Source organism: Eleutherodactylus coqui, chromosome 2, assembly GCF_035609145.1.
Source record: "Eleutherodactylus coqui strain aEleCoq1 chromosome 2, aEleCoq1.hap1, whole genome shotgun sequence".
NCBI classification, from domain to species: Eukaryota; Metazoa; Chordata; class Amphibia; order Anura; family Eleutherodactylidae; genus Eleutherodactylus; species Eleutherodactylus coqui.
The window spans coordinates 23,654,914-23,682,631 of record NC_089838.1 but is presented as its reverse complement, the minus strand read 5'-3'; the positions used below and the strand labels follow the sequence as shown (position 1 = coordinate 23,682,631).

The 27,718-nt window shown below is 44.2% G+C and overlaps 1 protein-coding gene across 1 annotated transcript; it reads right to left on the bottom strand.

The window, feature by feature from the left end:
• Positions 1 to 5,474: 5,474 nt before the first annotated feature.
• TTC1 (tetratricopeptide repeat domain 1) lies at positions 5,475 to 17,470 on the bottom strand. The gene is made up of 7 exons (XM_066590482.1): positions 17,128 to 17,470; positions 13,436 to 13,496; positions 11,725 to 11,837; positions 10,541 to 10,577; positions 10,312 to 10,460; positions 6,149 to 6,203; positions 5,475 to 6,061 (listed from the first exon to the last, which is right to left on the bottom strand). The coding sequence occupies exons 1-7, from the start codon at positions 17,419 to 17,421 to the stop codon at positions 5,928 to 5,930; spliced, it is 843 nt and encodes a 280-aa protein (XP_066446579.1). The 5' UTR covers positions 17,422 to 17,470; the 3' UTR covers positions 5,475 to 5,927.
• Between the last annotated feature and the right edge of the window lie 10,248 nt (positions 17,471 to 27,718).

Genomic DNA, 27,718 nt, shown 5'->3' with positions numbered 1-27,718 from the left:
ACAGGACTTCCTTGTCTTGCAGCTCTGACAGCAGGTGCCTGATCTGATGGGGTCCTGATCGGTGGACCCCCTCCCGTTCAACTATTAATTACCTATCCTAGGAATAGTCTATAGTCAGTGTAAAAAAGTTCATTGTGTCAATTTAAACCCATTAGAGATGCCTAATTGACAAAAGCTAGCACATATAATGCCATCAGGGAGTAGTATAATAAGGCGTACACCAGACGTTCCACTGGGACAATTTCCTGTCTGCCATAAGACCCTTTCTCTAGACTTCCTAGTTGAGCACTTCCCAAATGTTCTTGGCCTTTACCAACTAAAGCATGGCTGAGAGGGTAACTGCGAGACAGAGTAGAGCGAGGGACAGCATACACTGTTAGCCCTGAATCGACACTTTCAGGCTACTGTAATTTGCACCCATTCGCTAATTATTATTTTTTTTAATTAACTTGTGTAACCATAACAAGAGCCCCTCTGTCCTGGCAGGTCAGCATCGTTTCATTTTGATCTGGGTCTTGTAACAATCAATCAGATCTTTTGAAGGATACCTGTCATCACCAGCTTACCCCCAAAATGAACCTCATAAATGAGCCCACGCACGTCCGCAATTAAGATTCCAAATTTATCTGCACTGTATGCAAATGAGAGAAAAGTCAAGTTGCTTTATGAGCCACGGAGCTAACCATGCCCCCTTTCTCGTGATAGACAGCTTGATGCAACCTCCATTACCCAGGGATCCCTGTCTGTCAGGATAAAGGAGGGCAGGATTAGCTGGGCAGCTCATGATTCAGCTTGACTCCTCTTGGCCAGGTGACTCTTCTCAGTTACATGCGGTGTGGGTTAACTTTAGAACCTAATTGCGGAGGTACGTGGACCCATTAGGAAGAAAGGGCATCAGAAGTGATTGAACTTTCATCCCCTGATAGCTAGTTTTGGGGGTGAGATGGTGGTAACAGGCTTTCTTGAAAGAGGTCGTGTTATGATTAAACATTATCCCCTACACACAGGGGACTGCTGGGATTCCGTAATCCTGGGAATGGCACATCCATTTAATTGGAAACACCGGAGATAGTTGAGCGCACAGTGTGCATGACAGTTAGAAAACTGCTGCAGCCAACTTAAGACAACCAAAACTGGCCTATCAGAAGGGTGACAGATCACTGCAGGTAACATACTCCACTCCTGTTCTGGGACAGAATTTTGGCCTGAAACCGACGTGCTGCTTTAAGTCTGCTGACAGATACTCAGAGCAATTTTGGGAATTGCTGACATCTAACATGTAAGATTCTCCTAGTTCATTATCTTGTGGGATTGCTATTTGAACAGTTACCTGATATAATCTGGAATGTAGTTCAATGACAAATCCTCAACTTTAAAGTCAAAGCATAAATGTTTTAAGGTAGCAAATGCTTGTCACTGGATCCCAACAGCACCGCAACCAAACTATGTGAACCCAGCTTATAGTTTTAGACCCCCCCACCCCCACCCCAAACAGAGGCTATCCAGACCCAAGATAACTAGACGATACCAGTGTGGCCCGTTGTGACCCAGCTGTAAGGTGTCCAGTAGATATGAACGGACTGGCGAGTATGTTATAGGAATAATTTGTAATCTTGTCATTTTAAAAAGTTTACATAGATGCTACAATTCTAGTACCAAGACTAATAGTGTAAATGGTGGCTGTTGATATGCAGCACTTATAAAGGGAACCCGTCATGTTACATATGCTGCTTTATCTGCAGGCAGCATGTTATAGAGCAGGAGGAGCCCAGAAGACTGATATATAGTTTTATTAGTTTGTTTAATTTATGTCTCAATCATTTAAATCAGCTCATTGTGAGCTTAGGAGTCCAGTGGGCGGTCCTCATCGTGAACGACAGCCATTTCTCTATGCAGTCACTGGCTAGGACCACCCAATGGACTTCTGAGCTCAGAAAGAGCAGGTTTAAAATGATTGATATGCAAATTAAATGGCATCTTCTCCCACAATCCTATATAATCAATCTGCACAGCTCCGCCTGCTCTGAAACAAAATGCTGGCAGATCAGACTCTATGTTCAACGTAATCGGTTCGCTTTAAGACTATGTGTAAAGTACAGCGCTTAGTCCTGATCCATCATTGCAGACTGAATACATCTCTAAGATCTGGACCGCTCTTCTAAGAACTTTACTTTTGTAATCTTAGTTTGATTTCCAACTCGATATTTAATCTATGTTTGTATGTGGTTTGAAAGACTCCATGTTGTATTTTTTTTATTCATACAATTCATGTGTACATCCATGCAAGAGAATGTCTTGTAGCATTAAGAAAAAACTCAATAAAGATGAGCATTTTGTAAATTCTTTGGGAGTGTGTTCTTATGAGATCTATGTACTATTGCAAGAGGATGTCTGGCTTTTGGCAATTTAAAGATGATCCCTCCCCAAAGTAGGGAGCTATAACTTATTAAAGAGGGGGTGCCTCAGTCAGGATCCTCATCTATTAGCCAGATGAGATACAAAGAATCGCTCTCTTTCTGGGAGAAATTCCTAAAAAGTTGGGATACTGTGTAGAACATTAAAAAAAACAAAAAAACACTGATTTGGAAATCTCATATAACCATATTTTATTCACTATAGAACACATCAGAAGGGGGAAGTGACAACTGTAAACATCTGGGAAGTGAGGAGACCAATTGCTGGAGTGTTGGGAGAGGAATGTTGTCCCATTCTTGTCTTATGTAGGACTCTAGCGGCTCAACTTTGCCAGATTTTTTTGTTTTCATAATGCGCCAAGTGTTTTCTATTGGTGGAAGGTCTGAGGCGGCCAGTTCAGCACCCGGACTCTTCTTCGGTGAAGCCATGCTGTTGTGATGGATGCAGTATGTGGTTTAGCATTGTCTTGCTGCAATATGCAAGGCCTTCCCTGAAAGATATTGTCTGGATGGGAGCATATGTTGTTCTAAAACCTCTATACTGCCCAGCATTGATGGTGACTTTCATGATGTGTAAGCTACCCATGCCATAGGCACTAATGCAACCTCATACCATCAGAGATGCAGGCTTCTGAACTGTGCACCGAGCTGTATGGTCCCTCGTCTCTTGAGTCTGCAGGACACGGCCTCTGTGGTTTCCAAGACGAATTTCACATTTGGATTCATCTGCCCACAGAACAGTTTTCCATTTTGCCTCAGTCCAATTTAAATCAGCGTTTGCTCTGGGCCAAAGCTACTGTTTCTGGATTGTGTTGATCTATGGCTTCTTCTTTGCATGATACAGCTTTAACTTGTATTTGTGGATTGAACGGCCAACTGCGTTCACACACAGTGATTTGTTGAAGTTTCCTGAGTCGATGCAGTGATTTGCATTACAGAATCATGCCTGTTTTTAATGCAGCAACCTCTGAGGAGGGCCTGTAGATCTCGAGCAACCAACAGTGGCAGCCCACCGTGTACCTTGTGCATTTCTCCAGATTCTCTGAATCTACTGTAGATGGTGGGATATTCAAAGTCTTTGCAGTTTTACGTTGAACATTTTTCTGACATTGTTACACAATTTTTAGATTCAGTTTTTCAGAATGGTGACCCTCTGTCTCCAATATACTCTTTTTAGGTCAGAAGATTTTTGTTAGTACCACTTACTTTTCCAGCCTACATTGTCAGATGTGTTGCTGCCATCAATTTCTAAATTAATTTGTTTCAATGAGATTCAGAGATGTGTTCTATGTGATATTGTGAATAAATAGGATTATATGAGATTTGTAAATAACTGCAATTTTTCTTTATATCTTACACAGCTTCCCAACTTTTTTGAAATTGAGGCTTGTACATGTTCAGTAGCTCATTGGTACATGCAACTTAATGGGGGATTATGCAAATGTCACGGCACTTTCATTCTGCTGATAAGCAGGTGTTCTGGAGTTAGAAGAAGGCTCAGAGCAGGGGCCTAAGGCCTCGTTTACACGAGCGCTGTTTTAGCGCAGAATAGGGGTGTGGAAAAAACAAAACTGTGCCTATTCTGTGCTTTACAAAAAAAAAAAAAGCAGCCCAGGGCTCTGGGGGATTAACCAGTAGCCCCACTGTCTCTCCCTGCTATGGGTTAATCCCCCATAGCTCCGCTCTCTCTGCTCTGGGGATCCACATAGCACAGAGAGAGAGAGAGAGAGAGGGGCAGGGCTAGAGATTCCCCATAGCAAATAGAGGTGGTGGGGCTAGAGGGTGGATCCCTCTAGCTACACCCCATTCCTCCTCCCACACTCTTGGGGAAAACATGTAACTCTACCCCCTTTCTCTCCCTTGAGAAAGGCCGAGATTACGGCCGAAACGCGTCGCAATAAAGAATTTCCGTATACACCTGTTTGCCATCTTGGATTCAGGGGTGCTTAATCATTGGCACCCCTGCGAAGTAAGTTACTTTTAGTAACCATACAAATTTCCTTTTTGGTATATATTTCTGCATCATCTGTTCCTTTCCGTAACACCGGAGCGCTGGTTAATTTTCTTTTTGTTTTACTGATCCCCCTTTCTCTCCCTGCTATATGGAAATCCCTTTGGGGAAAGGAGGTGGAGGGAGTCTCCTGCTGCTGGGGAATTGCTCCGCAATGAGGCTGAAGGAATACCCCCAACTGCGTACAGCAGAACATTTAAACTGTCCCACTGTAAATTCCTGCGTGTCCCCATGTGGATTAAGGGAACCATCAGGAAACCCCCCCCCCCCCCCCATCGCCGTGGGGAACTAACAGGAGTTTACAGCGGGACTTTTAAAATGTGCTTCTGGGCAGCAGGTTTTAAATGTCCTGCTGAAAGCAGTGAGGTATTCCTTCAGTTGGCAGAAATCTTTTCTTGCACAGGAGTTTCCATAGACTCTTGCTTCCATAGGAGCCGATGGAAACTCCCAAGCAGCTCACAGCAAAAAATAGGTCAGGTCCTATCTTTTCTCACAGCACGGACCTTAGATGCAGGCATTGTAGCCACGCATATCCCATCTTCGATTGGTGCGAGTATTTAGCATGTCTATCATTCCTTCATGTGAACGCTTCTATAGGAAACCATTGGCTCTTATAGAAGTGCTTGTGTGAACGCCAAGGGACAGACTGCTCTGTAGATTAGAATCAAGCTGCTTGTGTATTACAAGGACAATGAATGACTGCTATATAACATTTAAAAGCTAGGTCATCAATAGTTGGGCGGTGGGAGTTTACCGCTCAGGATCCCCATCAGTCAGCTGATGGCTGGGCTCAGAGTCAGTACAGAAAGCTCCGTCCATATGTTGGTACTACAGGCAGTACTCCACTAAATTCAATGCGAGCCGTGCCTGTAGTACCAACCCAGGCCACTGCAATGTTGACAGCATTACCTACTTCCAGTGCTGTCAGCAGGCCCAGAGCAGCCGAAAACACACCGACCAACTACTGATGACCTAGTACAGGTGCCAGACAACCCCTTTAATGGGCAATTCTGCCATCAGCCTAGTACTAAAAAAATATATATACACAGTAAACATAAAAATGACTTATATTGGATACATAAAGAAGGAAGCACTTGAGCACTGTATTAGAAAGCAATGGTTGGCTTCATTCTGGATCTGGCTGCAAAACCTTTGCAATGGAATTAATGGCAGAAGTCAGCAAACAGGATGTTTTTCCTTAAAGTATTTTTATATACCTCTTCCTATTGTTAAAACACTAGTCCAAACCCACACAGAGGCAAACATGGCACGATAAGTAGAGCTGCACCATCCCCCAACTACTCTTACCATATTACAGCCAGGTATGAAATAAATAAGATGACTACTGATGAAGCGGATGGCTCCTTATAAGATTACTTGAAGGAGAACGTAAAAAAAAAAAAAATGGAGCTGGAGCATCCGTTATCCTCAGGAGCATCACGGCAGGGGAGACAAGTTTATTCTGACCATGTGACCATCCGCTCTCATCAGCTGCATACAGATCATCTGTTATTATTCTGATTTTGAACAAAGTTGATAGAATACGAGCCGGTCGTGGCGTCCTGGTTGACTTGGAAGTTATTTGTGGAAAGTCCGAAAGGCTTAAGGACCAAGTTTCCCAAATCCTTTAATTTACCTAAGAGTAATAAAACACTAAGTAAAACTTTGTCTGCAGAGAAAGTCGTACTGTCTGTAGCGCAGAAACGGCGAGCGGTCTACTTACTTATCATTTCTTCCTTTAATCTCTCATTTCTTTCTTCAATCTGCCGGGGCAAACGCTTCAAAAGATGCAAAATTAGGTCATTAGATGTAACGATAAAAAAGTCCTTACATACACATTGGATCTATGTATAAAATGACGTTTAGAAAGGTGTATATATATATATAAAACGCACGCACACACACGCGTGAGGATAGCGCATCAATATTAGAAGGCCCAAAAGTCTTTCCATGGGGTATTTCCATAGAGTATCCACAGGACCTTCACAAGCCCCTGTCCACTGACTGAATGGTCCTTTTACCATTGGGATTGATGAATAGGTGGTGGTGCTTGTACTCGGCTTTTTTGGTAACTAATGGGCGTTTCACAGAAGCAAATAACTATATAGAAAGTAAACAGTGCATATAGAAAGATGATGTGTGACACAATGTGGGTTAGCTAGTGGTACATGGGTGTGATTCCACAGACAGCACCTGGGCACTATGAGCGGTGCAAGTTGTGCCCATGTGCCACTAGCCTAAAACATATTCACATTCTCACAGATTAATCTGCTTTGTATTCATTTATCAAGCGCAGTTGCGATATTTAGGCTGGGTTCACACACGGCGGATTCCCGACGGAAGTGTCGCGGTTTGGCCGCAGTAAAAAAACATGACAATTCAGCCGGGAGAACCGCCGCAACGGCTTTGAAACGGCCCGGCCGCTCGCTCTTCCGCTGCGGCCGGCGCTCCCATAGAGGAGAGTGCGGCCACAGCGGGAAAAAAAAAATAAAAATAGACATGCTGCATTCGGCAAAGCTGCGACGCAGCGGCGGTTTCTGCCAGATTAGCCGTCCCGTGTGAACGATATTTCCCAGAAATCTCGTCCACTTGGCTGGCTAATCCCGGGCTTAGCGGCCGCATGCGGATTTGCCGTGGCGAAAATCCGCCCTGTGTGAACCCAGCCTTACAAACCGCGGGACAGCAGCGCTTATCTTCTAAATACTGATGGCTGTACTCCTCTATCGCTTTCAGGCCATTTGTGCACTTATATACCAACCTGCATTGTCCCCGTCTGTTTTACCCCCATTGAACTGTCAAACACCTGCTTATTGTGGCATTTGCGTACTGTCCAATCTGCTTAAATATGCCACGAAGATTAGAATAAATGCAATCGTGTTTGCGATCTCCATATACGCATACGAAATTGGGCACTCAGGAAGGCAGATAGAAGGAATATCAATGCTTCTGAACTAGAGTGCTGGAGCAGAATGCTGCGTACCCCATAGCTGGCAATGGTCCCCAACAAGTTCAAACCAAAAACATCACTAGGGCAAAATCACCAAACAGCGGCTCTCATACTTTGGACATGTCATGCAAACCAATTCTCTAGAAACAACATTGATGCTCGGCCCAGTGGGCCACAAAGAGGAGGCCGCCAAAGAACATACTGGCTGGGCGCAACCAGGGTGGATACAAACATGTACATGGAGAAACCTAAAGAGGTGGTGAAGGATAGGAAAGCATGGAGAACAATGATCCATAAAATGATGATGGCACTCACACACTGGCACTATCACCTAGCGCCCCCTATGGCCCAGTTGGCTGTTAACATTATAAACTTATGTAACCGGCTTAGCTCCTCTCATTCAATGGCGATATGGCTGTCAAAACATACTAGACAGTAGTGCCCCTTCGGATGAGAGTCTAATGCCAATGTCCCTTCTTTCATAGGTGTTGGCAACTTTCCCTGGCCCTCATCAGTGGGTTCCACATTAGATATGTGGGCTTGAACTGCGCTTATAGGTTCTGAAAGTGGAGCCTCAACCCTTCCTTAGGCCAATTAGTGGCGTGGTACTGCAGGTGCGAGACGGCACTTCATCCTCCTAGTAGGAGTGTGTACACGGCCTACGCATATGCTGACAGAGTACATTGCTATCACAGTGGTAGACACTTAAGACCCTTTTACATGGCAAGAGGATGCATCCAGCAGTGATGGAGCCATTGTGTATAATGATAGGTTACGTTTGTTTACACCAAGCGATGCAGCGGCAGAACAAAAAAAATGTTCAGGTCCGCATGAAAGATTCAATCAGCAATAACACTAGGCAATGAGATTTATGTGTCTAAGAAAACTTTATTTGTTCCCGTTAGCTCATTGTAAAATAACTTTCATTTCGAAAAAAGTTTGCTTTTGTGGTCAGGACGGCGATAATTAAAAATATATGATTTCAAATGTTTCAAAAGGCCATACACAGTGAGAAAGGAAATGACTTACAATCATGAGCCAAAGTCATTATCCAATGCAGAGTATGTCCAGGCAGTTCACAATTCATGAAAATGTCAGGTTCTTTTCATTAATCCCCCCCAGTGGCTCCCTCTGCGCATCTCAAGGAGGAGTACAGTAGTGTTACATCCTGAAGTACGATCAGTATGGTTGGGAGGTCATTGGAGACTTTAAGATGGTTGCTTACCTAACGGGTTTTCAAGGTGGTTTCACAAAGTTTCCTTGCTAACTTTGTCTTTGGGATGGTGGAGCCAAAGACAAAAGCAAACTTTTTTCGGAATGTTCATCGAGCACTGGCTGTGATTGGCTAAGAGTCAGGCAATCACAGCCAGCGCCTCCAGGAGCCAGGGATTTTTCAATGAAGAGAAGCAGTGCTAGGACCCGGGAAGAAGCTGCGGCGGCACCACAGACAGTGCAGGAGAGGTAATTAGAGATGAGCGAGCGTACTCAGAAAAGCACTACTCGCTCGAGTAATTTGCTTTATCCGAGTATCGCTGTGCTCGTCCCTGAAGATTCGGGTGACGGCACGGAGCGGGGAGCTGCAGGGGAGAGTGGGGAAGAACGGAGGGGAGATCTTTCTCTCCCTCTCTCCCGCCCGCTCTCCCCTGCTGCGACTCACCTGTCAGCCGCAGCGGCACCCGAATCTTCAGACCCGAGCACAGCGATACTCGGATAAAGCACATTACTCGAGCGAGTAGTGCTTTTCTGAGTACGCTTGCTCATCTCTAGAGGTAATGTATACTTTTTTTTTTTTTTTCCCCTTCAGCTACAGCTTATTATCGGGCTAGGGCTTATATTTCAAGATCCCCCCCCCCCCCCCAAAAAAAAAAAAAAAATCAAAAATCACACAACTTTGTAGTGCTACAGAAGATACAGCGATATCGCACGGACCAGCGATGTGATATTGCTGTAATTTTCTCGTGGCAATGCCCTGTCGCCTGTGTGAAGGAGGCCTAAGATCCATCATTCAGCTGAAGACAGACCGTATGCTCTGTTCTGCAGGGAGTCGGAGATTACATTATATTCTGCCGACAGCCCGTGTGAGAACAATGGAGCTGTGTGCAGAGCTCAGACCACAAGCTGATAATGTTACACTAATGTCCATTAGCACTTTAACAGTTTATGCAAAATAATCGCTAAAACTGTCAATCTTTTAATCGTTTAAACGATTGTCTGCGTGTAAATGGGCCTTTAGACTGCTCGCCAATTCGCTAGCAACGCTCACACGATCAGCACTGGGCAATCAGATCAGTGTGCAGTACGTAGCAAAAAATTGTAGTGGCTATCTTGGACAGCTGAAAGCAGGATCTCATATCAATAGTTGATTGGGCACTAGAGATGAGCGAGCACGCTCGTTTAAGGCTGCTGCTCGATCGAGTAGAGCACCGACAGCACCGGTATACACTGAGATCAGAATGGAAGCTGCTGCTCCGACCTGTGTAGTGGCTGTGCTTGTAACTACACCGAAACCAGTGGGAGCCGTACCAGCAATTATAAGCGCCGACCACTACACAGGGGTCAGAGCAGTGGCTTCCGCTCCGACCCCAGTATATATATTGGTGCCCAATCAACTGATTGGCCAGAGTCCCAAGCGCCCGACCCCAGCTGATCAACTATTGATGACCTAACCTGCAGATAGATTATCAATATTATTTTTGTGGAAAACCCCCTTTTAAGTGTTCCCCAGCTGTAAACAGTTATTGGCCGCACGGCTTGCCTTTGCGACCGTTATGTGGGACTATACCCTTAAGACTATGTGATCTAATTAAAAGTGACACTACAAACCAGTCGAACCTTACAGAAAGCCATTTTTGCTAAGATTTGGACTTGATGCCCTTTCAGTGATTCGTTCATACAAACCAGTCGGGTGTATCTGATCATCTTATGTATTTGCTCCTTACCATGCAGGCCTCTTTGGCTTGGCGACAGGACAAGTCTTTTTCCAGGACTGATTGGTAATCTGCTAGAGCCTCATCAAGCTTATCGGTCTTCTCGTAGAGTTCAGCCCTCCTCAGCAACGCACGGATATAGTCAGGATTTAACTCTATCGCTGTGGACAATGAAGAACATCAGGCCCTGTAAGGTCACATCTAGACAGGGGGGCGAGGAGGATAAACCCAGCATACAAACCTTTCGTACAATCTCTTAGTGCCGCTTCGGTCTTGTCCTGGGAAATAGAAAAAAGTGTAAGAAGCCGTTTACATCGGAACAAAAGATCTAGACTGATTATATATTTAGGCCCGTGGGTTATCTTGTTAAAGGGCTCCCCAAAGCAATCTGAAGGGCTTCACACTACTGGGACCACCGCATGGGAGCATAGCTGTAAATGTCCCTGCAAGTGCGACAGAGCTACATTCAGCTCAATGGGACTATGCTGCATCTCCATTCACAACTGTGCCCCCTTCATTACGATCAGCGTCATGCATCACTTTAGGAGATGGGAATGACTTGTTAACCCCTTAAACCATTGTGGGGTTTTTTTTTTTATAACAGCGTTAAGGCCACGGTCACACAGGGCGGATTCCCGACGGAAATGTCGCGGTTTCGCCGCAGCGAAAAACTGTGACATTTCCGCGGGAGAACCGCTGCGGCTTTGAAGCGGCCCGGCCGCTCGCTCTTCCGCTGCGGCCGGCACTCCCATAGAGGAGAGTGCGGCCACAGCAGAAAATTAAAAAAAAAAAAAAAAAAGACATGCTGCAGTCGGCAAATCCGCGTCGCAGCAGCGGCTTCTGCCGGCTGAGCCGCAGCGGATTTGCCATCCCGTGTGGACGAGATTTCTGAGAAATCTCGTCCACATGGCTGGCTTATCCCGGGATTAGCGGCCATATGCGGATTTGCCGCGGCGAAATTCCGCATGGAATTTCCGCGGCAAATCCGCCCTGTGTGAACCCAGCCTAACTGTTCACTATAAGTAACATGATAACTTTTCTGTGGTTTGATTACAACGATAACAAAATTTATATAATTTTTTCTCCCTCTTAGGTTTAAAAAAAACATTTTTGTAATTTTTTTTTTCCACTGCATTCAAAGAGCCATAACTTTATTTTTTCATGGACTGAGCTCTGTTAGTGTTTTTTTTTTTTTTTTTGCGTGATGAGCTGCAGATTTTTCTATTTTGAGGGAAGGAAGGAACAAAGGTTTATTTTTTTTTTACGTGGATTTATTTTTAATCAGCCGCTGTGCCTGTGTCGTCTACATGCCGTAGCTGTATGACATATCGCGCTAATGCCTTACTGCCCGTGACGTACATGTGCATCATAGGCCGCAGAGGGTTAAAAACTGACTGGCGTTTACATTCATACTGTAACATTTACCTGTTTTAATCTGGCAGCCGCTCGATTAGAATATAGAATGGCTCTTTCTTTCTGGTAAAAGGCCGGACATTTCAGAAGTGCCTGAGAGTAGATGTTTTCAGCTTCGACATATTCTGAGGAAAAGGCAGAAAAACCACTAAATAAGACGTCTGATGACAACTACACAAAGCCATATGATAGAAAAGTGATGGAGAGAGCTAAAGCGATGCAAACAAGATGCGGCTCACATGGGACTTCCAGGGAAAGTAAACGGATTACATGTGGTAGTTGTTAGTCTTTAGAAGTTCATGATTACCCGGTTTCCCTGAAAATAAGACCTAGCATGATTTTCCAGAATTTTTGAGGATGCAAAATGATTTTTCAGGCTTTTTGAGGATGCTTGAAATATAAGCCCTACTCCAAAATTAAGCTCTGCTAACAGTTAATTTAAAAAGTCAATTTAAATAGTGTCCAGGCAGCTATACATGTAAAAAAGTTAAACCTTTTTGAACAAAAATTAATATAAGACACTGTCTTATTTTCAGGGGAAACACGGTAGATGCTGAAAACCAACCATGGGGGAGAAAAAAAAAATCATCAAGTAATTGGTGCTGAGCGGCCATAAGGAACACAGGCACATATACAGATGTGCCAAGAGAAACCAGAAAGTAGCCGTAGCCATTCAGTGCTCTCCAGCAGATCGGCATACTAAGGCTGGGTTCCCGCATGTCTGGTGATCCAACATAGTTTCCTTCTGGTGCGGTTCAGATACGCCAGAAGTGATCCAATTGTTTTCTGAGGCACAGACCGCTATACACTTACGCCGTGTGTGTAATTTGTGAGATGCGGAAACTGTATGGTTTGTAACTCATTCACTTCTATAGGAGTTCTGGAACTGGTATAGCACAGGGTGCATGGCTATTCCTAAAAAACCCAAGTCACCTCTGAGACAGACCCTAGGGCTCACTCACACCGGCGTATCATGGCTGTATAATACACGGTCCATGTAACATGCCTGTTCACTGGGTATTTTATGCACCCATAGACTATATTGGTGCTAACCTGCACCGAAACAGGACATGCTGAATACCTCAGGCATCAACGGCCCCATGTCAGCCAATGGGGTTCCTGCATTGTGTAATATGCAGCCAAAATATACCCAATTGTTAAAGGGGTTGTCCCGCGCCGAAACGGTTTTTTTTTTTTATTCAATAGGCCCCCCGTTCGGCGCGAGACAAACCCAATGCATGTGTTAAAAAAAAAAAACGTTTAGTACTTACCCGAATCCCCGCGCTGCGGCGACTTCTTCCTTACCTTAGCAAGATGGCCGCCGGGATCTTCACCCACGATGCACCGCGGGTCTTCTCCCATGGTGCACCGTGGGCTCTGTGCGGTCCATTGCCGATTCCAGCCTCCCGATTGGCTGGAATCGGCACACGTGACGGGGCGGAGCTACGAGGACCAGCTCTCCGGCACAAGCGGCCCCATTCACCAGGGAGAAGACCGGACTGCGCAAGCGCGTCTAATCGGGCGATTAGACGCTGAAATTAGACGGCACCATGGAGACGAGGACGCTAGCAACGGAGCAGGTAAGTGAATAACTTCTGTATGGCTCATAATTAATGCACAATGTACATTACAAAGTGCATTAATATGGCCATACAGAAGTGTATACCCCCACTTGCTTTCGCGGGACAACCCCTTTAAGGCTCACATGAGTGGAAGTGCTTACCTCCCTTCTTGAAGAGCTCGTTTCCTTCTTCTTTTAACTCCGTGCTCTGCTTTCTTCTCTCCTTTAACCAAAAGACAGAATATTATAGCGTCTTAGTTTTTAACAACTTATTTAACCCCTTAGTGACGCAGCCTATTTCGGACTTAAAGACGCAATGATGGGGGGGGGGGGGGGGGATTTTCACTTCCACTTTTTAAAAGCCATTATATAGCCATAGGAGGGCCTGTTCTTTGTGGGACAAGCTGTAGTTGTATTGGTACCAGTTTGGGGTGAATGTAATGTATAAAAGTTATTGATTTTTGGGGGAGGGCAGGATGACAAAAAAAAAAACCCCACCAATTCTGCCATTACATTTAGTTCACGGCATTCATCATGCAGAGTAAGGGCTTATTCAGACGACCGTATATCGGCTGGGTTTTCACGCCAGCCGATATACGGCGTCTCTCTCTGCAGGGGGAGGAGGCTGGAAGAGCCGGGAGCAGTGCTCTGAGCTGCCGCCCCCTCTCTGCCAACTCTCCACCCCCCTGCACTATTTGCAATGAGGAGAGGCGGGACGGGGGCGGAGCCAACTCCTGAAACAATGCTGAAGTTAGAATTTTTTAAAATGTTTTTACACTTTTGCAAAAGAAAACCCTTTTATTGGATAATACTTTTTTTTCCCATCGCTACATTTAAAGACCCCGAACTTTTTTCATGTCACCATGGGCGTGTCGTTAGTGTTGAGGAGCTGTAGCTTTTATTTGATCACTTTTATTACCCTATTAGGTGGAGAAAAAGAAAAAAGGATCTGGGCTTTTCTTAAACTATTTAATATATTGTTTGCCATGCAGGATAAAAATGGCGCCCAGCTGATTGTCCATGTAACAGGCGGTTACAGATGTGATGTAAAAGAAAAAAAAAAAAAAAGTTTGGCATCACTTTTTAAAACAAAAAAAAAAAAAGAAGAAGAGGGAAATGCTGAAATAGGGAGGGGCTGTTTTTTGGGCCAATTAATGTTTGTCTTCCTCTTATGATCTCCGGATAATAAATGGCAGTACTTCTGTATTTCAGTGCATTATCACCATTACTGCCTAGACAGTCCCGGATACTATTGACTGGCCGCGGCAACGGATATATCTATATTACACTCAAGTTCGGCACCAACAACCAATGAGGTTGAATCAGGGAACCCAACAACCAATCAGGTTGAATCACACAAGCCAAACAACCAATCAGGTTGCTGGAATTGTGAATCAGAACTAATAAGGGATCTGGAATTGCTCCATAGTGCCGAACTTGAGTGTAATCTAGATATATGCCACGGGCAACGCATTGGATTTCCTGCCAGATGACGCTCTCTCTGTTAACGCCGTACATGCTGTAATCAACGCAGCATGTAAGGAATTAATAGTGGGGTCCACGTTCTCATCGATCTCAGCTGTTGCAGCGGGAGGCCGGCTGTCAGGCATAACCAGCTCCCGCTGTGGTTGGCACACGCTCAGCGCCTGAGCCTATGCCATCCATGCAGGCTTACAACCTATTGACCATGCCACGTACGATTCAGCCCAGTGGGTTGCCCTGCCCCCTGAAGTGAACCACACTGGACCGTCACCCTGGGCCCCCCCCCCCCATCAGTATCTTACACATGTCATGTGCAGATGCTCCTCCGTATAGCGATCTACCTGGTGCACTACACGTAGCAGTTGGACTTGGCACCAGTTTTATCCCTTACTAAGCAGTTCCAAAGTCACTGTGCCATCCATATGGAAGACATAAGACCCCCGCTCCCATGATCAGTGGGGATCTCAGCAGCTGAACCCCAGTAGAAACTTATCCTATGAAGGAGGAATACGTTTAACCCCTTCATGTCACCTGACAAATGAACATTAACAAGGGAGGAAGTCAGCGCAAAATACAGCGGAAGCCGACCGTGACGGACAATCAGCGGCTCACTGCAACGGCGGCGAACACCAAATCTCCCAGTTAACCCCTTACACGCTGTAAACAATGTCGATGACGTCGTGTACGGACGTTTCACCATCCCCCCCCCCCCCCCCAAAAAAAATAAAAATGCAAAAAATGTTGGATTTACTCGTCAATGGTAGCAATGCAAACTACAGCGCGTCCCGCAAAAAAGTGCCATCTGGCTGAGGAAAAAAAAAAAAGTTATGCAAAATTAAAGGGGTGGTCTCGCGAAAGCAAGTGGGTCTATACACTTCTGTATGGCCATATTAATGCACTTTGTAATATACATCGTGCATTAAATATGAGCCATACAGAAGTTATTCACTTACCTGCTCCGTTGCTAGCGTCCCCGTTGCCATGGTTCCGTCTAACTTCGGTGTCTTCTTGCCTTTTTAGACGCGCTTGCGCAGATCCGTCTTCTCCCTTCTTCTCCCTTCGGCTCCGCTCGGCAGCATCGGCATTTTGGCTCCGCCCCCTTGTACGCATCATCGCGTAGCTCCGCCCCATGACGTGTGCCGGTTCCAGCCTCCTGATTGGCTGGAATCGGCACATGACGGGGGCGGAGCTACGCGATGACGCGAAAAGGGGGCGGAGCCAAAACTCCGATGCTTCCAAGACCAGCCGAAGGGAGAAGATGCATCTGCGCAAGCGCGTCTAAAAAAGCAAGAAGACACCGAAGTTAGACGGAACCATGGCAACGGGGACGCTAGCAACGGAGCAGGTAAGTGAATAACTTCTGTATGGCTCATATTTAATGCACGATGTATATTACAAAGTGCATTAATATGGCCATACAGAAGTGTATAGACCCACTTGCTTTCGCGAGACCACCCCTTTAATGCGGTGATAAAAAAAAAAACCAAAAAAAAAAAAACCTCTCTTAAAAAAATTTTTTTTTATTGTGTAAAAGGTGGAAACCCCTTTATCTAGGTGTAGTTATCAGGTCATAGTGAACACCATGAGGGAAAAAAAAAGACAAAAAAAACCCCAAAACACTATGGTATAATTGGTGTTCTTTCACTCTTCCGACCCCCCCCCCCCCCAAATTAATAAGAGTTGTGTAATACATTATATATACCCCAATAACGAACACGCCCTCAGACAGCTATGTGGGATGAAAGTCTCCCCAAAGAATCATTGCGTCTTTATGTACCAAACCAGACCCGGTCCTTGAAGGGTTAAAGGGCCAGGATAGACAGATAAGTATCTGAAGGGCCCATGTGCGACCATCACTTGTGCTAACAGTAGTCAGACCCCAACAAGCAGATACTGACCCCTGTCCTCAAGTGTTCTTATTGTAGGACAACCTATTTAAATTCTGGAATAACCCCTTTAATTGAAAAGGGATGTCCAACAGTCCTAGTCTCCAGTCCCCCACCCATCTCAGAGGTCCTCCAGGACTCTGACTACTGATGAACTATCAATGTCTTAACCTAGTTTATTTGCAGGGCTCTCAGGATCCCCACCAGTCAGCTGATCTCCACTGTTAGTGTTGGAAGCAGATAGCGCCATCCATACTAAAGTGGCCCAGGCTGGTACTACAGGCACAGCTGCCATCCACTACCAACCGGATCACTGCACTACAGACAGCACCATCTACTTCCAGCACTGACAGCGGACCCGGTGATCAGCTGATCGTGGGGCACCCACCAATCATCTATTGATGACCCGCCCTGAGAGCCGCTTTACTACCCCTGGGGGTCGCCTCATCCTATGAGCTGCCCTCTGTATCACCCCTCCCCCATCACCTCTCTCTCCTCTTCAGGCAGATCCTTCTCCATCTCCAGCAGGGTCTTCTCATCCAGATCCACATCCTCTCCGGCTGGTGCAGCCCCCTCCTCCTCAGCACATACAGCTGCTCCATCCTCTGCCTCGGTTCCAGAAGCTTCTACCTTCTCCTCTTCCGGCAGTGCAATCTCCTCTACATCATCGTCGTCGTCTTCTGCTTCTTCTGCATTCGCCCTCGCCAGCTCCTCGGAGCAGTCATAAAAGTCCTCTTCTTTTTCCTCCTCACCGGTGCGTTCAATCACCGAAGCCTCCATCTTTCTCAGCTGTTACAGCTTCCGAGTCACTATGGCGATGTGTAAAAACGTCACTTCCGGCGTTCATTTCCGGTCCCGGTGAAACGCATAAACCATCACTTCCGGCTTTCCCTTCTACGTCTCCATGACGACTCATAGAACGTCCCTTCCTGTTCCTATTGCGGGCAGCATCAATAAACTTTATTGCGAATGGACAAAAAGAGTAAACTAGGCTAGTCTCCACAACTATAGATGCAGTGGTTGCTAATGGCGACTCGGAGCAGCCTGGCAATTTAATGTTGTATGGCCTGTGAGTTTACTTCACAGCCATAACCACGTGACTGGAGAGATGTCACCATTTTTAGGGCTGTTTATCCCTCTTACAGGGGGTCAAACTGAATTTCACCGAAGGCTCATTCACACCGGTGTATTCTCACTCCATATTGCACATGTAATACGAACGGCTTAATCCCCATTGATTTGCACTGGGGTGCGCAGATACGTGTTATACGCTCATGAAAATAACGCAGTATGTTCTGTTTTTGTCCGTATTACAACCCAAAAATACCCATTAAAGTCAGCGGGGTCTGTAAATATGCAGTTTGTACGCATCATACTTGTGTATTCACTGCATGTTTATGCATGAAGGCAGGAGAAATCTATGCCACCATTTTGCTTTTTTTTGCATACGCGAAAAACGCAGTCGACACGTGCAAAAAAAGGCCCAAATACCCAGTGAATACACACAGTTTTGGTCCATGAAAACGTACTTCACAGACCCGAAACTGCATACGCCCGTGTGAACTGTCACTAAGGCCCCCTCTCTGGAGCGCATGTGTATTTGTGCACGCATGAGCGCAGCTTTTTTGCTGATTGAATTATGTTTTTTTCTATAAGCATATTTACGTTTTGTGCCCACTAAGACATGTTCATTTGTGCGCGGTAAGAAAATACGCACCAATTGAAATGACTAGTTAGTCTGATGACTTCCAGATGTGTTCTCTTTCCGATACAATTACGCAGCGCATCACATATCTAGCGTATTTTGCGCACATTATCACATCTCTTTTGACTTCTTTGGGGACTTTTGGTGCACAAATGTGCAGGACAAAAAAGTGCGTGCGAACGAATCTATCAAAATCAGTGGGTTCTATATTTCTGCGTATTGTGTGCGCAAATACGGCTGTGTGAAGCCGGCCTCAATGTAACCACTCCTCAACACGGCGGTGGAGCTCTGTGCACTATGATGGGGTTTCTCCCCTCACTCCTCAGTAGCCTCTTCCTACTTTGGAGGGGGGCTATGGCAGCCTGGGTAAAGCGCACAGAGTTGTGCTACCGCCTGGAAGTTGTTAAACAGAGCTATGTGGAGGCCCACACAATCCAAGATGGCATCTGCTTCCTGTTCTAGCCCAGCCCCCTCTGCCAAGCGCTGGTTGCATTCTCCGGGGTAGGTGAAGAGTCGGCGCTTCTGCCTCTGGACCCTGTGTGCTACATATAATGACGGTCCACGGGCCTCTAGTTTAACACGTGCCCTATGGGGAACAAACAATTGAAGCTGCGCATAATCTGTCGTTGTACAACAACACCAGCAGAGCGCCGTATAAGCGCCACGGTCTATTTTCGGGAGGGGGGATTTGGATAATGCACCGCTATTTATGGCTTTTGTTGGTGCCATCCTTGTCGTCACACGGGCGTCTGTTCTTTGGCCTTTTTTCCCATACAAAAAGCTTTGGAAAAATGCCAGGAAAAACACGTTGGCGACGGAGCGTACTGTGTGCAAATATGCCGTAGGCGCAAAAACAGCGCAGCAAAAATAAGTTAAAAAAAGCCACAAAAAATGCGGTACTTGCAGCGTATTTCATATTTTACTTAGTGACCTACAGAAAACATCTAGACACAGCTTTTTTGCCAAAAAAAAACAAACAAACTGTCAGAATCGACAAAAATGTAATGTTTTTGCAAAAAGAGACCGTGTGACACCAGCCTGAGGGGCGTTCCAATCGTGGACATTTTCGGCATATCCACTAGAAATGTTTAATAGATGCAGGTCCCACCTCTGGACCCCCATGGCATCCCTAGAACCAGGAGATCGTGATCTCATTCGCCCCACGGCATCCAGGCTCCAAGAGTGGACCAGGTTTTACAGAAGCAGCCCAGCATGCCCATTTTGTGTTAAGCCATGGCCTTTGCGTCGCCTCATGGTCATAGTGCGCAGTTAGTGATCCTCTCACAATAATAGCGCCCGCTAGCTACGTTCTTACAGTAATAGCACCTCGGACACCTCCCACGTATGGTTCCTACCCGTTCTTGGATTCCTCGCCCACTTTCCTGGGAAGACTGGGCACTTTGCTTCTCACCTGCACCTTGCCTGCCCCGATCTTGCTTGTAGTGGCATCCAGGGTCTAGCAGGTAAGGCAAGGTGCACACTGAGCGGGGACTGCTTCACCATTCTGTTTTAACATCTTTTATAACATGGCAGGCTCATACAGCACATCAGCTCTAGTACAGCTCACCATATTGCAGTCACCAATCAGTGATAGCGATTACATTGCAGTTACCTACAGTGAACACAGGTGATGTCTGTTCTGGTTGGAGCCGTCCATTTTCGTATTTTTTTCTTCTGACTCGTCCCAGACCACCATGAGGACTTCTTCCCGTTTCTGCACGCTCTTCTCATGTTGCTGCTACCTCTGCCCTACTCCATGTCCCCAACACAGTACTAGTTCTCCCCTTTGTATCCCACAGACAGGGCTATAACCATAATAGATGCAGAGGATGCGATCACATCTGCGTCCTGGAGCCTTAGGGGGCTCATAAGGTCTATCTTCTGCATATAAGGAGACCAGTCCTATGATTGCAGCTTTATAGTTGGAGAACTTGTTAGAGGTTTTGCATTGGGACACCGCAGCTTAGAGCTGCTTCACATGGGCGTATGCCCATTTGCACGCGCCTTAGCGCTGCATTTTTGCGGAACAAACTATGCTTTTCTGCGTGCGTAACAGTGTATTTTACTGTACCTTTTTTTTGCCCAAAGGGCATGTTTATTTGCTTAGGGTGAACAAGAAATGGCTACTTACCCCGTTTCCCTGAAAATAAGACATAACCTGAAAATAAGACATAGCATGATTTTCCTGAATTTTTGAGGATGCAAAATAATTTTTCAGGCTTTCTGAGGATGCTTGAAATATAAGCCCTACTCCAAAATTAAGCCCTGCTAACAATTAATTAAAAAGTCAATTTAAATAGTGTCCAGGCAGCTATACATGTAAAAAAGTTAAACCTTTTTGAACAAAAATTAATATAGAACACTGTCTTATTTTCGGGGAAACACGGTAGTTCCAAATGTGTTCTTTGCTAGCTGATTTACGCAGCATATTACGCATCTCCTTGCATATTGCGCGTGCATTTGTACATCCCCATTGACTTCTATGGGGACCTTTGGTGCGCAAATGTTCCGAAAAGTAGAGCATGCTGCATTTTTTTGTGACAGAAAATACGGAAATATGAACAAATCAAATAAAATCTATAGGTTCTATTCTCTGTGTATTGCGTGCACAAATACACCCGTGTGAAGGTGCCCTTTAAACGAAAAAAGGGGGTTTAAAGTTACACGTCTGCCTTCATAAAATAGTGCCTCAGTGTATTAATAATGTCCTCTTTGTGCCCATTAGAAAATAATGATGCCTCCTTTGTGCCCCAATACAGTTTGTCTTTAGACAGTTTTATAATTATCCACTGAGTCCTGGCGCTACCGTGTTTCCCCCGAAAATAAGACAGTGTCTTATATTAATTTTTGTTCAAAAAGGTTTAACTTTTTTACATGTATAGCTGCCTGGACACTATTTAAATTGACTTTTTTTTAATTAACTGTTAGTAGGGCTTAATTTTGGAGTAGGGCTTATATTTCAAGCATCCTCAAAAAGCCTGAAAAATCATTTTGCATCCTCATAAATTCTGGAAAATCATGCTATGTCTTATTTTCAGGGTATGTCTTATTTTCAGGGAAAAGGGGTATTATCTGGGCACTGTTGGCAGTGATACATTGTATCAATATATGCTAGAATACATACACAGTAATTGTAAGACAATTTACTCAAAAATTCCAATAACTTTATTATTCCATCAGTTCTTGTTACAATGTGGCCATCAGGTAAGATCACTAAAAATGATGTATAAATAAATTTAGTAGATTTTATAGAACATTATTGGCATTTCTTGGCTGATTTCTGTACATTCCGAGTTCCGGCAGCCGTCTACTAGTCAGGATTGACTTCAGTCATATCTAACACTTATATATATATTTGTACGACTTGTAATATTAAATAATGAATACATAAAAAAAATAGAATTTTGAAATGTGTATCAAATGCACCCAATAAATATACTTCAAATCCACACAGCAACCATATGGTATATACCATCTGCCTATATGGTAATTATCATTCAGGAATCTGGATAGGGATAATCCCTGTGGGACTTAACCCCCTAAGGACCAGACACTTTTTAGGGATTTTACCCATGTGGTGGTTTTGCTGCCTTATTTTTTTCTTCAGTTACCAGAATTATTTTTGATGCGTTTTTTCCCCCCGTGACTTTTAACCCCTTCCAGTCCACTGTCTGACGTCTGAAGACATTCTAATTGAAGGCTGTGTAGCTCTGATGTCGGAAGACGTCCAGCTGGGTATTCTTACTGTGTATTAATGGCCGCTCTGTTGTCGGGGGCCTCTCCAGCATGTCCCATATCTCAGTACTGGCTCTAGCCAGCAGATGGCGCCATTGTATAACGGCAGAAAGAGAAAGCCCCCTAGGAAACCCTGAATCCAAAATTGGATTGCAAAAGGTTAATTCTACCTTCACTCACTTTTTTTCTCGTTTTTTTTGTTTTAGAGGTAAAAAGGTAAAAAAAAAACATGTTTTTTAATGTATAGTTTATTTTTAACATTCGTATAATTCGTATATTTCCGCTAAAATAAAGCACAGGACTGGGTTTCTCATTTTGTTTCGTATGTTTTGATATATAATTTCTGTAGCCTCGGACCACAGGGTGCATATGGCAATGGTTTTGGTTGGTGTCGGCTTTGGGTCATTTTGTTTTTTATGTATATATTTTATTTTATTATATACATTTTTTAACTTATTTTTGTAACTATTTTTTTAACATCTATGTCCCCCATAATGTCATATGAGGCCTCTGAGGGTCATTCACACTGCCTTTTTTTTCTTTTTAATTTCACACTTTTGCACTGTAGCTGGGGCATCCGTAGGAGCCCAAGTTATAGGGGGAAACATCGCGCTGTAGTGACATCAGTCACTAACAGAGCTGATCAGGATCTGTGAGGACCCTGCAGCTCTGCTGTTCAGGGGACACCCAGCAGTCATGTGATCGCTGGGCCAAATAGCAGAAGTAACACTTCCGCTTTCTCTCTTCATTGCATAGCGCTGAATGAGGGTTATGTAAAGGAGAAGGCAGAAGTGGTTACATTGTTTCTTCATTTCTGGCATTGTATATTTTTTTCTGACATTCACCATGTGGGATAAATGATGGATCAGACTTTTACAGATGCAGCCATGTCAAATATATTTTGAGGATTTTTTGTTTTGATTTTTTTATTATAAGTATGGAAAAAGTTTTTTTAAAACTTTTACTATTCTTCATTTTTTTTACAGAAATAAGAAAACGTTGTTTTCACTTATTTTGATTACTTATACCATATACTGCAATACTTCAGAATTGTAGTATATGGTATCTCTGTGGGCATACTATTAAGATGTGCTCCAGGCACGTCTTAATAGGCAGCAATACATGGCAGCCCTTGGATGGCACCTAGCAGTCTCATCACAGGGATGCCATTGGGGGCATCCGATCACCGATCAGGCCATTTAATTGATGCTGCCAGAACTAATATTTAAAATGCTAACAGTCAGGATCAGTGTGAACTCCAATCGGCGTCAGCTGTCAGACACAGCTGACACTGCCCTTGTATGTTCTGGGCTAGTATGGAGCACATGTAGTGCTATTCTGTCCCATAAAATGCAATTCGGCCAAAAACTGAATGGACCCTGTTAGGGTATATTCTAGGTCTATTTGGCACTCTTCCATTCAGTTGCATGATGGTTGCATTTGGCCAGTGAGTTCCATTTTCCTGCTGCCATAATGGAACCACAGCGCTAGTGGGAACGAGTCCTAAAAGTCCTAAAAGTTTTCTATTTAATGGTGATTATTTGTACTTTATAGGATTGCAGTTCATGGATATACAGTGTGCTATTATAATATAATGTGTCAGCTACCCATTAGATAACACTGACGTCCCTCATTTTGTATAGGTACATTGGAGTTTTGCAGAAGAGTACTGAGAAATGCCTTATCTATAAAAAGGACCATTGTTAATCAGTAGTCATTATAAAATGTAGGTAACAATTATTGTTTAGGGTCAAATGTTAGAATAACCGATTTTTGTCACCGATCAGCCAGAAAATAATGGTTCATCATGCATGAGATCCACCTCTTATGAATACACTCATGGAGGTCATCCCGCCACTTGTAGATGTAAACAAAAGTCTATGTAATTTGAAGCAAAATACTAAATCGTGATCACATTGTGTAAATGCAGAAGGTTATAAAGTCCTACACCAGTGTTTCCCAACTCCAGTCCTCAGGGACCCCAACAGGTCATGTTTTCAGGATATCCTATAGAGAGAACACATATGGCAATGTCTGAGGCACCGACAATAATTACATCACCTGTGTCAACACAGATATGAGGGACGGCGCTCCAACAGCTGGGTGTAGGTGGTGAGCTGATGCAAAAGTCCTTAATCCACAGCAAGGTGGAGAGCAATTGGCCTAAACACCGGAAGGCATGTGCAGCAATCCAGGAGTGGTAAAGACAAAGTGAAAGTTTAAAAAAAGGAGAAATTGGAGAGGTACAGACAGAAAGGAACTACATATATACCCCGTTTCCCTGAAAATAAGACATACCCTGAAAATAAGACATAGCATGATTTTCTAGAATTTTTGAGGATGCAAAATGATTTTTCAGGCTTTTTGAGGATGCTTGAAATATAAGCCCTACTCCAAAATTAAGCCCTGCTAACAGTTAATTTAAAAAGTCAATTTAAATAGTGTCCAGGCAGCTATACATGTAAAAAAGTTAAACCTTTTTGAACAAAAATTAATATAAGACACTGTCTTATTTTCGGGGAAACACGGTATCTATGTTACATATGTATGTGTGTGAAATTTGAAAGTAACACTTACTGATTTAGGGGGGAATCTCTCCATGAGTCCCCCATGTAGCATGATTGTAGGGGGAAGTTATCTGTTGGACCCACGGATGCTTCAGTATTCAGATTTATTCAATAAGAACAATAAAAGGCAACACGTTTCGGCTCTGAATGAGCCTTTTTTAAGCCTAAATTCACTTAATTACAGCAGTATATATATAGGTAGTACACTCACACTCATGTAGCATCTCTATTGGCTGCTTGGCGGCATTCTGGTGTCATTTGGTGACGTCAGAGGGGCCGTCGCATGTCACCTGACTTGCGACGGTGTAGGTGGGACGCAGAGCGTGCGTTCCAAACGGAGAGTGTGGTGGGGTCACCGGGTCTTTAGCATTAGCTGTACGACATCCCAGTGCCATGGGAGCCGTCGCATGTCAAGTGTCTTGTATTGATGTGAGTGGAACGTAAAGCGTGCGCTCCAAAAGCGGAACGCGATGACGTCACCACGTCTCGTCCTCCTAAATAAAACTTTATTTATAATATGGACATACGTATTAAAAAAGGCGAGATGTGTAGTGAATAAATTAGATGTTGATGATGAAACATAGAAGAATGCTTAGGTTAAAAAATGATAAATAAATAATAAATAGAATCTTATGAAAAGAATAATATATTAATGTATAGAAATATTGAATTTTAATGTGTATATCATAATGATGTTACATGGAGAAATGAATTGATGGATTGTATTTGTCATGAATTATATACCGTGTTTCCCCGAAAATAAGACAGTGTCTTATATTAATTTTTGTTCAAAAAGGTTTAACTTTTTTACATGTATAGCTGCCTGGACACTATTTAAATTGACTTTTTTAATTAACTGTTAGCAGGGCTTAATTTTGGAGTAGGGCTTATATTTCAAGCATCTTCAAAAAGCCTGAAAAATCATTTTGCATCCTCAAAAATTCTGGAAAATCATGCTGTGTCTTATTTTCAGGGAAACAGGGTATATGGATTCATATTTTTTGTAAACATGTATAAATGTATACATATGTATATGTTTTGTATATTTTGTATTGCCTTAAAATGATCTCATTGCTGTTCCAAAAAAGAAAAAAAAAAATAACAACATTTTAAATGATGGATATGGGTGTATATTAATAACTTATCATCATGTAGAGAGTGAATAAATACTAAAATGTATATATAAAATGAATGTAGATATTGCATAATAATTAATATTTTTGATGAATGTACATCTAATCAGATACAGATACATCAGATGTATATAGAAATATTAAAAGTATTTTCCGAGAGGTTCTTTCTTGAATGGCATAAGGTAGTAATATCCGCCAGGACTTGATTGTGAAATGATTCTATGGCCTGGCCTCTGCTTTCTATCGGGTAGAAGTGGCTTTTTGCCTTTAAATCTGTGGGAATGGGGTCATCCAGATTAAATTCTTCCTGAGGGCACGTGGGTTTATCACACGGGACTACATTACATTGAAGGCGAGAGAAATGCCTCTGTAGAGTGAGTTTCCTCGTAAATAGAGATGAGCGAGCATACTCGCTAAGGACAATTGCTCAATCGAGCTCAATCATTTTCGCTCGGGAGAAAAGATTCGGCTGCCGGCGCGGGTGAGAGGTGAGTTGCGGCGGTGAGCAGGGGGGAGCGGGGGGGGGGGGGGAGAGAGGGAGAGAGAAATCTCTCCTCCGTTCCTCCCTGCCGCTCCCCGCCTGCCGCCGGCAGCCGAACCTTTTCTTCCGAGCGGGCAGGTACTCGTTAAGGACAATGCTCGTTCGAGCAATTGTCCTTAGCTAGTATGCTCGCTCATCTCTACTCGTAAACTGATTGAGGTCGAGGAAAAGCTGGAAGCCTTTAGATAAAACTTCTACTTCTAGTTTACTCAATTGGTGTTTAGATAGATTATATATACCACATTTTTTGAACATTTCTTGGCTCAAAGTCGTTGAAATTGATGATTCATCTAGAGTTGGCTGTGGTCTCCTTCTTCCTCTTCGTCCTCATCTTTTAGTTTTCTTTTTTAAAGGTCCACCCTATAGTAAGAACACCTGTGGCAATGTCTGAGGCACCAACAATAATTACATCACCTATGTAATACTGAGGAAATCCTGAAAACATGACCTGTAGAGATGAGCGAGTATACTCGCTAAGGCACATTACTCGAGCGAGTAGTGCCTTAGCCGAGTATCTCCCCGCTCGTCTCTAAAGATTCGGGGCTGGCGCGGGTGACAGGTGAGTTGCGGCGGGGAGCGGGGGGGGGGGGGAGAGGGAGAGAGAAATCTCTCCTCCGTTCCTCCCCGCCGCTCCCCGCCGCCCCCCGTCTCTAGTTACTGGAGGACCCAGCAGGTCAATACTTCATTTCGTCTGTGGTGGCACTGCAGACAAAGTGAACACTTGCCACTAGATTCCTCCACAGATTTCAGCTGATCTCCTTGCAGTGGGACTGTCAAAAGTTGATAACCCCTTTAAAGGACCAGTTGTGTCATTAGACAAACTAGATTTACATGACCTTTTTTTATAACATTATCAGGCGTTATGTCCCTAGCAAACAGTCTGTTTCCGATTAGTCGGGTCTTCAGTTCGGAACTAATGGCAGAGGAGGAGCAAGGAATTTTGTCAATGCTCAACCATGGGTTTTTTTAATATCTTACTGTTGTTTAAGTTTTTTTTTTGCAAAAATATGTGTCCATACAAACCCTCTTTTTGTAATTTAAGGGGTTGTCTAGGAGTAGAAAAACATGGATGCTTATAAAAACAGCACTGCAGCTTTCTGTAGGTTGTGTTCGTACTGCTGCTCACTCCTCTTCACTTCGGTGAAGCTAAGCTGTAGAGATGAGCGAGCATACTCGCTAAGGGCAATTACTCGATCAAGCATTGCTCTTAGCGATTACCTGCCCGCTCGGAAGAAAAGGTTCGGCTGCCGGCAGCGGGCGTAGAGCGGCGGGGAAGAGCGGGGAGGAACGGAGGGGAGATCTCTCTCTCCCTCTCTCCCCCCGCTTCCCCCTGCTCACTGCCGCAACTCACCTCTCAACCGCGCCGGCAGGCGAACCTTTTCTTCCGAGCGGGCAG